The following is a 10707-nucleotide window of genomic DNA, read 5'->3' on the forward strand; positions in this document are numbered from 1 at the left end:
GAGGATGGGGCTTCTTGGGGAGGGCACAGGAGCCTTTCCCACCTGCTGGGATGGGGCAGCAAGCGGCAGAGGTGGAGAGAATTTCACTTTTCTCCAGGAGAGAAAAGTGAAATTTCATAGAGACAAATGGCTCAGCTGTTAATCTGGTTGATGAGAGGAGTAAGGGAAGATGCAAGAGCAGAGGGAAGGGGAAGTAAAATGATGTTGGGCAGGTATCAGGTGCTGAGAGGGCAAGGGTTAAAGATGGCAAGCTGAAGGATAGAGCCCTGCTAACGAAATAGCAGGATCTCTGCCATGTGGAGTCATAGGAACGAGTAACTACAGACACCCCTACCGAAATATATTCCCCCGTTCCCAAATTCTTAGAGCACGTCCAGCTTTGCCTCCACTTACACTACCCAGCAAACAGCTGAGGATACAAAAGCTACACTGTCCTGCCTGCCTTAAAAGAAATCAACTTAAACATTACAACACCTCCACCCCAACGTTACGCTCTGATGCCAGGATCAACACGTAGACAGGCTGCAGGCCCCGCTCCCACCGCTGCTCCCTGGCAGCTCAACACCTCAGAGACGAAGCATCCTGCAGGCTTCCCTCCCTCTGGGCTCTGCGCAGACACGTGTGCTCCCAACCAAATGACCTCATCTGGACCGGATTGAGCCTTCCAAGTCAAAATAAATACAGCATATTGGAACTGGCAGTGATTTTCAAAGGTTTAAGTTGGGTCCCTCTCAATTTTCACTCAGCACTTTACACATTTTGTCTGCTACAAAATGGGAGCATTTTATATTCCCAGCTCTGATACATATTTTATGAACCTTCAGAAAAGCTGCCTCCTATGCAGTTAGTATTTTGGTTCCAAAGTTAACTGGTTAAAACACATATTAATAGATAGGGCATGGAAAAAAAAAAAAAAAAAAGCAGGTGAGAAATGCTGTGGGAAGAAAAATAGCAGCAATGTTTGGAATGGCTCTGCAGCCAAGACGGCAAACCTGGTCGTTTTAATGGGACCACCCAAGTGAGCAAAACCTAACTCCTTACTCACGTGTGCTATGTTCATTGCAGTGTAATTCAAAGTCCAGAGGGGAGTTAGAAAAAGTAATAGTGGGGTTTAATAAGGGCTTAGCAGATGAGAGAAAGTACTGGGTTCCCACCAAAGTTCATTTCCAAACTTGCCAGCAGAATATCATGTGATCTCAAGTCCGGTTCAAGAAACACGGGAGCAGGGAGACAGTGCTGCTGGAACAAGCTGTCACTGCCTGGGCTTGCCAGAAGTCAACCGTTGTTCATCAGTTTCTCCTGAATATACTGTTGTGGGATTTTTCTGGAGGTGAGTAACACCACCTCCTCTAAATACATTCCTGGCTTCCAAACCAAAAAAAAAACCCCAACAAACACAAAAATTTGTGTGCTCGAATATCATTCGAGCTTGTGGTATTTTCTCCAAACAGCAGCCTATACAGGTAGCCTTCCTTATTTTAAAGTCATTAGTTAATTCAACACCAATCCTTTATGTGTTATGAATAGTTCAGTTGGGTTGGCTGAGTCAGGTCTAAGGTTCATCTCCAGGTCATAATTAAAAATATTGCCAGTGAGGAAACCATATTTTGGTGCTGCAAGTGCCAAGATAAGACAAACCAAGAAGTAATAAAGGAAAGAGAAGTTTAGAAAGCCACTTGAAGAAGTGGATGGAGATACAACAGATCACCCAATGATGGCAAAGCCGGGTTCTTAGATTACCACCCCATTGCTTTCTCCAGTCTAGCTGAAACAGTCCCATCAGCAAAAGCTTACTGTTAGATGTAGCAATGGCTTCTCCAAGGATAGAGCAATAGTCATGTGCAGGACTGGCTGTATCAGTATCCTTTCTCTCTGGGATTACACTGTTTGTATCCTACCCTCCAGGAAATAAGTTGATTGATGCATAACAGCAGAGAAGGGAGGAGGGGGACAAACAGGAGGGGGAGAAGATGGAAAAATCTTGTGCCAAACATGAAACATTTAAGCCCTAAACTTCTGTGGGGATATGATCCCACCCTGCAGCATTGTTATTTTTTTTTGCCACAGAACTAAAAAGAAGGACTTTTCTTGGTGTCACTGCAGGCCACTGAGGATAAATCCAAATGACAGGGTTTAAGTTATGAATATGGGGAATTAGAGATGAGAAGTAAAGCAGCTTATAATGACTCTCCCATTTGCTCTTTGGAATACAGGCTTCAGTATTGATTTTGAAATGCCCTGTCTTCATCCTAGCAGTTTCTCGAAAATGAAGCTTGAGAGTTTCTTCGCCTTGCAGCCTCTTCAGCATGATTTGATAATGATAAAAAGAGAATATAAAAGCATTTTCAGGCTGTTACTCATCAGGAATCATTCCCTTGTTTTCTAAGTACAGCCACTGACCTCTAGGGAGGATGTTGAGAGAGATATTTCAATTGACTTCCTTATGAAGATAGCTGGGGTTCAACTCGGAGCCTCTGTTTCCGACACAGTCGGGGGAGGGAGGCATGGATTTCTCAACAACATGTCAGTCAGTCAGTCATCTAAAGTCAAACCATAGGACTACTCTGCAAAAAGCCTGTAACAGCTCCGACCTTGCAGCACCAGGGAACACAGCGTTCATGGAAAGTGGCTAGCATCTCCTTGTCACCCTGTTTACATGGATACTCCAGCAGCCTCAGGACACTTACCCAACTCTTGGCCCCTAACACCTATAGACAACACAAGTATCCATATCCAGATGGAAACTTTTGCACCACCTCATCATCACATGTTTTCCCATGCCTACAACGTGACAAGGTAAAAGACCAAGCAGCCCAGGGCGTATTGAAAAGAACATAAGGTTGGGAAAGCTAATTTTGTCATCTTTTGTGACCCGAGCTTCAGGGTAGGGTAATCACATTTCCCACTCAGTTGCAAAACATTTTGAGCTCTTTTTAAAGGGCTTGACATCAACTACCAAAATAGTCATGATGGACATCTTTGGTGGGACAAATCACAGGGCCTCATCCTGATAAGACTAAGAGGAAAATGAGGGTGAAATAACGTTGGTAAGTTTGTAGAACAGATTGTGTTGGAGAACCGATTTCCTAGCCACCTACACCAATAGTCAGCTGCTAGACTGACCCTGATGCCCTCCAAAAATGAACTTCACTACCTGAGGAAGGACAGTGAGGTTTCCTGTGGCTTTCCATTTTCCTCTCTGTATTTTTTCTCAACAAAAGAAAAGCCATTAATATTCAATCATTCCTGCATGTAAAATGCAGTTGCTAAAATGGTTTTGCACTTAACAGCCTCCAGTTGTAGACTAAATTGATGACACTTAAAATGTGCCCATGAGCCATAGCAGAATGATCCCATTACAGCATTGCCTTAGTAATGTTGTGTTAGTTAAGGCTCTGTTGTCTGATTTTGAGGGTTTATGACCTAGCTGTGAATATATTCTCCATGCTGGATCCAGTTACAGAGGGGATTTAGTCCTGCAGCGAATCATATGGCTTTTTCTTTTTTTTTTTTTTCCTATTTTAGATCAGATTTTGCCTGGTTCTTTTTAAGTTATGACATAAAGAATGAATAAAACATCCCTCTATTGGGATGCTAGTGGGAGCCATGCTATATTTCAGGTTGGTGTTAACCTACCTCAGGCAAGGCCTACACCACGTCCATATCCAAGTACTCCCCAGTCATTAACATGAAGGATATCCATAGTGCTTTCACTGCTTTATAAAGAGAGCTGAGGTCTTGCAGGAATTAAATCACACATCTGGTTGTGTAGGAAATCTGTGGCAGACCAAGGGACTGAACCAGTGCCTCTGAAGGGTGAGCTGACTCCATAGACACTGAACCACTTCTTCCATAAAGTCTTCTATAAAGACTTTCAAACTATAGCTTGAATGACTTCCCCCTGCACAAAGGATTTTTTTTCTTCTACAAAGACCACTTTGCTTAGTTTTGTTTGACAGAGCTTTCTGATTGGTTTCCAGGAGGTAATGTTTTAAAAACTGATTTTAACCTATATAAGGAAACTTTAAACCCAAGGTAGACATGTATCATAGGCTGCTAGTGTCTCTCACCAAACCAAACTTGTATGCACAAACTAGAAACTCATGAAATGGGTTATTAAAAAGAATAAAAGGATATAAGGAACAGAAGACTGTTTAGATGGAGGACGCAAAGATGTTCTTATCATCATGGTCAACATAACAGCCGAACAGGCTCCCACAAGAAAATCAGAAAGAGTCATCTCCTGAGCTTCTGGAAAACTCAACTGAATATATTTTCCATGAATAACCAATGTCATGACTGAATATTTGCTGAATGCAGAACAACCATGTTGGGTACTACTCCAGACAGATGACCTGCCCAGATTTAGGACCTGAATTTTGTCTTGTCTTGACACTGACTGTGGTACAATGTGAGTAAAAGGAGGGTGCAAACTTCCACCATTCTGCTTGGGTAGCATTTTGCACCCATGCCGAGATAGGTGCGAAGTGCTCCACAAAGTTGCAAGTGCAACACTCCAATGAACAAACGTGTCCTTCTCTCCATCTGCCACCCTCCCCAAAGCCTTTGCACTTCCCTTGCACCTCACAACTCTCGGCAGCTCTGAGCAGGCCGTTCAGTTTGCATGAACCTCAGAGTAGATGGGATCTGGATTCACATGGCATCTGTCATCTAAAAGGTGTCTGACTGATACTGACCCTACCATAGTGTCTTCACACATTGGCATCTGCTAAGGGGAAATGGGAACAAGACAGTGGGAAAGGCAGCAAGTGCAACCAGAATGCCAGAGAGTGTTGGGAAAAGGTGGTCTTTACTATAACATAATCAAATGGACAAGTCCAAATCTTCACCTATGCCTTTTCCTCATTCATATTGTCCCTGCCCTGGTTGAGTCTCCTGGCAGCAGGTAAGCTGCTAACACAGAGGGCATGGGACTTCTTGGAGCAGCTCAGCAGTGCAGCTTCTCTCTTCTGACTTTTTCCCTCTCCGCCCGCATAGAGATATCAGTGAAAACAACAAAATAATTATTAATGCTCCCTGGGATTGCAGAGCCTGAAATGGTATGAGACAGCATTTTCTTCAGCTGCTTTAGTTCTCTTTTAGCACTCTGCTGCGTGTTTGCCTTTGAGGAATATAAACGACCCTTTCAAATTCAGGATTTGAGGCTGACGATGACAATTGATAACACTAATTTTTTCATGTGTGAAACACTTTTCATTCAGAGGGATCTCAAATTGCTTTTCAAAACTGTACAGCTTCCCTTCATCCACCACTGAAATGAACCTGCCTCTGAGGTGGAACAAAGGACCCATCAATGCAAGGTGGCAGTACACAGCAATTTAGGGCAGGAAGTGAAGAATAATGGGTCCCACTGAAGGCACAGGGTCAAGTCAAGTTGGCAGAATGCATTTCCTGAATGAGGTCCTGGACAAAACATCATCGCCAGGACTCGCATGATCCAACTCAGGAGGGAAAGTGTCATGGGATCATCATTCACTAGAAAAGGTCAGAGCCCTAAGTTTTACATCTCGAACAGGGGCAGGGCACCACGTTAGAGCATGCATTCAGAACTGCCTCAAAAGAAGAAAAGCAATTTGCTGACTGCCATTTCTGAAGCTGTTCCTGCAAAATAGAGCACTATGAGTTTTTTGGTCCCCCCCTTCCTGTAGAAAGGAAAGGCTCTATTGAACTTCAGTCTGCGCTGTGCTACACTGTACAGGAAGCCCAACCCATTTTGAAATGAATATGAACTGTAAGAGGAGACCACAAGGTGGGAAACTCTTGAAGTGAGTACAAGACTATTCATAAAATGAGCGAGAAAAGGAAATAGGTGTTTATAAAAGGTCATTAGAAATGTCAGCTTACCAATGGCATTGTATGAACGGAGGTGTGACCCACTGCAACACAAACCTATTACAGCTGAACTTGCAAAGGACACACATAACTTCAATCTCTTTTGTTCAGAGTCGTACATTTAGGAAGTTTCTTTCATAACATCATCCCTCCACAACTTACATAAATCCAAAGAATAGGGATTTATCCCCCCAACTTCCATTTCATAATCGCTTCAATTCTACACAACAGATGAATGAAACCAAAAAAATTTCCCAGCCACCAGGAATACACAAGTTTAGCACTAGATTCAGCAATTACTAAAACACAACTGCTATATGAGTTTGGGAGTCCCAAAGAAAAAGCAGCTGGTGGAGTCTCTCTTTCAAGTACCTCTTGTCCCCAGTCAGATCCCATTGAAAGGAAGAGATTTCCAGCTTTTACAAAAGTTTTCTGAGATTAAATTTTCTACAGCATTTTGATTCACCAAGTGGAACTGTTTCTCCCTACAGCACCCCCAGCAGCAAGAAAATTGTAGCGGATGAATGGAAAAGCAAAGATGGTCCACCTTGCTGAGACCAACACTCATATCATGGGGACAAAACCACTCTGATCTGGCAGCAGGAAAAAGGTGCAGAAGTATTATATGTCAGTACTTTAGAAAGTAAAAGATTAATTGGTGGGATGAGCATAATGACAGAGCTACAGGGTTTGCTTTTGAAAGATATCAGTGGCAAAAGGGATGTTTTTGTTGGTGGTGCTGTTTAGAATAGTACCCTGAGACCTCAAAGGGCTGAATGATCCAGGACAGTTTCCTATAGCCCCATGTTCCTTGCATGATCGTCTAGACTGCTTTATTCAATGAACAAAATATTTTTAAGGGTGCTTTACTGCCCAGACACTTCAGACATCTAACATCTCTTCTCTTTGTATTGTACTTCTTGTCTTAGCTTTTTAGAACCTGTGCAGTATCCAATGATTTTTCAAGCAGACATTCAAATTCTGCCATTATCTTGGAGGAGGAAATGGTGGACAGCATACCTTCACTCCTCCAATTCTTCCCTCCTGCTTTCTTCCACCTGTGTATTTCCAGGTTAGCCAATGTTTTCATTTATTTTTATTACTCTTATTTCTTTCAGTGGAGAGAAATATTAACCATGGGTGTGTGATCCAGACTTGCTCAGATGGAGTGCGGGAGCCTTTGCACTCCCTCATTTCATGCTTCAATGTATTTCTTGCTGACAAGTGGAAGAATGCAAGGGAGAGCCAGTGAAGCTAAGGCAGATTCTCTGAAACCTGGTCTCAGCCCTCTGCTACACCCTTAACAGATATTACAGTGCCAGCTGCCAAAGGAACTTAGCTCTGACACAGTTCAGGACAGGCCAGTTAGCTATTTAGAGAGATGAGTTTATTTATATACTTTTTACCCTCCTTCCCCTCCAAACTCCGTCCCTGTTTTTTAAGATGGGAAATTACCAGTAGCCCTGAGCACGTAAAATTTGACAGTGGTTTACCAGGTAATTTGTATTGGTCCCTTTGTCTTTGCTGGTACTTTTATTCTTCAATAAATTCCTTCAACCATTGAACAATGTTACTCCCACAACAACTTTGGCAGAGATCAAAAGAGTGTGGCAGGTTTGCTCCAAGTTTCTACTGCTGCCCTCCAGTTATCGAAGAGCTAGCTGGAGACAAAAGATGTTTTTCTTTCCTTTGCTCTCTTCTAAAGTGTTTTGTCCTGCATTTCCACACAGTCAATGAAAACATTTTAAAAAGTAATTAAGGTGGGTTTTGGGGGTTGGGGCGAATTGGGGAGATTGATTTCAATACAGTACTTAAGTCATTGACATTTTGCTGAAATAATGACATCCATTAATACTGCTGCCTCGCCTTCTTAAAAAGAACCTACATTGCTAGGAAAACTAGAATAATTATGACTTAAACAACTGTCTATTCTCAGGAGATCTCTGGTGAAGCGAGTGGTAAGGAGATATATTTTGATATATGTGTATACATATATATACACACATAGGTGTGAAATCCCCAGTCCAGTGACCTGGAGAGAGAAAATGGACTCCTCACAACTTTGTGCATGAGGTGAACAGTGCTGCACGCCTCACCTCAACAGCACAGTGTTTCTTCAAGAAAGCCAGAAACACTCAAAAAAGGTTGTTGGTTTGGGGTCTACTTGGTACAGCTGGAGTCCTGGAGCTAAGCTCATCTGCAGTATTGTCAGCTGATGAAACCTGTTACAACTACTAGTATAGACTTTAAAATCTTATCCTTGCAAGTACTGCACGTGCATTAGGTTATACTGGGATCTACCTAAGTTTAAACAAGAAAATCAAGTGGACAAATATAAAAACATCAGAGAGATTATTTCATCCCCAACACTGAATTCAACCTTTGGAAGGAGGCAAACTCTTGAGAGGCTTCAGAGGAAAGGAGGACACTCAGGTGAGGCCGAAGAATCCCACAGGGGAAGCTGCCTATTTCATTTCTGGAACATGGACCATGTGTGTCTATTTTTAATTTTGAACAGAGTTCCTCTGCCTCCTGCCAGATTCCTGAGCCCTGTGCTGGTGCAACAAGAGCAGTGGCCCAGCCATCCCCTAATAGCTATTACTTCTTAATAAAGAGCAGCACTTAGGCAAGGGATGAGGTTACTGTCGGAGGGGTCATGATTAATAATGATTAATCTGATCCTTGCCAACATGAACTGGATCCACCATTCTCTAAATAATTACTCTGCAGCATGGATACCGCTTCCAGAGGAAGCATACATTTGTCATATTAAAACCAAAACCAAACACACAGTAGGACAGGAGCTAAATTCTCAGTAACACTTGAGCTTACACAAGCCACCAGAAAACTTAAGCAAAGAGAAAAAAGAAAAAAAATCAAAGGGTGAGAACAGTTAAACATTGATGAGACGCCTACCTTTTGGGAGAAGCAACAGAAAACAAATACAACCAAGCCCCAAGAAAGCAGAGCTGCATGTACTGAGAATATGGAGCGCTCTGCTACTTCTGGTTCTCAACCTTATGCATACCCCTACTATGCGCATTATTTGCCCACCCACACACTTTTCCCCTGTTTTTAAATGACATTTTCCTTTCCTCAGAAAGTACACAAATGAAATCACTCCCCAGGAACCACCTTTTCTGCTTTATGTTAATATGCTACTTAGCACAAGGAAATCCTAGTCCAGGATTGCCATTCTTATGCAACAACACAACTCAAATAATAAGCAACAGTATAATAATTTATGGGGAGGCATAAATTACTGGGAAACTAATAACCACTCTGAAGGGCATATACAAAACTTACAATTACAGTAGGATGTTTGTGGTACAGAGACTTGATTCTGGGCCTTGGAGTACAGATGAATTTCACTCCCACAAAGCACACAAACAACTGGTAATGGTGCCAGTGGCAGCCAAGGACACAGGGATTTTGCTGCCAAGAGGTGGGCCTATTTTGGGACTTCTCTCAGTCATCCTGCTTCACTGCCTCAAAGCTTCATCAAGACGATCCATGGAGAATGGGACTCTAGCTCTTTAGTGTGCTCAGCTGTATTTCCTTTGAGGTTTTCAAAGCTTTTCTGGGATTTATATTGCACTGCTTAGTCTTCCACCACAACTTTTAGGGTTTGATTCGGACTGGGAGGCCACACAACATAGACCACCAGTCTGTCTCCTGCTCTGGTGTAAATCCAACATGAAGGTTGGGTTCCTTGTAACTGTTGTGAAATCCCAGCCCCATGTGAGCCTGTTTGGACTTCTGCCCTCAACAGTGGCGGGGCCAGGATTTCCACACTGTTGACTTGTACCATGGAAAATACCATGCAGATAGGTGTCTTTGGATGCCAGACTCAGGGAAGCAGATCTCAGGTCAAGGAGGTTAAGGTGCCTTCTCTTCCAGAGGCATACTGGAGAAATGCCAGTAAATTAAATCCTCAGCATTTGGGTAATGACTTGGGTCAGCCGGGGATTTTTCACTGGTGGGGCACTCTGTCTAAGACTTTTTGCAAGTTACCAAATTGACTTGAAAGAATGAAAAACATTAATTTTTTTGCAAAGCATCACCTTTCACAAAAATTCAGCCAAAACATAGCTGGTTAGTCCCCAACAATTACATAGTTAATGGTATAAAAACCAAGTACCTATTTAGGTGTACTTTCATGAAAATGAAAACTAAGTTGCATTTTCACACAACTTTACAGAGGCATCACAAGAAAACACAAAGCAAGACTGAAAAAAAGAGAAAGAAAGAAAAAGCCCCCAACAACAATGATGAAGGTAAATCTTTAAAATCTGAGACAGAGTGCAGGAGGAGGGGGTAAAGCTTGGCAAACAAAACTAAATCCAGTGCGGTGTTTTTCCCCTTCACCAAGTGAAACAAGCTGTTCCTAAAATAATGCTTCCTTGGTTTTCTGGCAATTAGTGTCCTGAAGGATTAGCTTACAATCGTCGGCAAGTGTTTGCCTTTCCCAGCCGATGTCACCATAGAAGTCTGTGTTTATCTACAAGGCCCAGGGGATAATTTATAAGCTGAGCTGAGGTCCTGCATTCACAGACAAATGTTCCATGCTGCCACCCACCCTCCTGTACTAGTTTCCTCCCTATCCACCTCCTGTCCCCTGAAATCTGACAGGACCCTGCCAGGGGCATGATGAATGAGCTTTACAGCTTCTGGGGCAAGCACTTGCCCAATTTTTTGTGCTGATACAGGCAAAAAGATTTACTAAGATGGTCAACATCCACTAGGCATCAAAAATTAAATTTCAGAAAGTAACCAAATACAAAGAATAATTTATCACTGTCCCAGAAAACATAAAAGAGAATGGGATTCCCCCCCCTTCCCCCCCCCTCCAAA

At 42.7% G+C, this 10707-nt stretch overlaps 1 protein-coding gene across 1 annotated transcript in view; it reads right to left on the reverse strand.

The window, feature by feature from the left end:
* Positions 1 to 10707, reverse strand: part of SETBP1 (SET binding protein 1) — a 261896-nt gene that overhangs the window by 214094 nt on the left and 37095 nt on the right. Inside the window, exon 2 of the mRNA XM_009647701.2 lies at positions 5592 to 5622. Within this exon, the coding sequence (XP_009645996.1) occupies positions 5592 to 5622 (31 nt within the window). The remainder of the gene's footprint in view (positions 1 to 5591; positions 5623 to 10707) is intronic.

This window comes from Egretta garzetta, unplaced genomic scaffold (assembly GCF_000687185.1).
Source record: "Egretta garzetta isolate BGI_Z169 unplaced genomic scaffold, ASM68718v1 scaffold179, whole genome shotgun sequence".
NCBI classification, from domain to species: domain Eukaryota; kingdom Metazoa; phylum Chordata; class Aves; order Pelecaniformes; family Ardeidae; genus Egretta; species Egretta garzetta.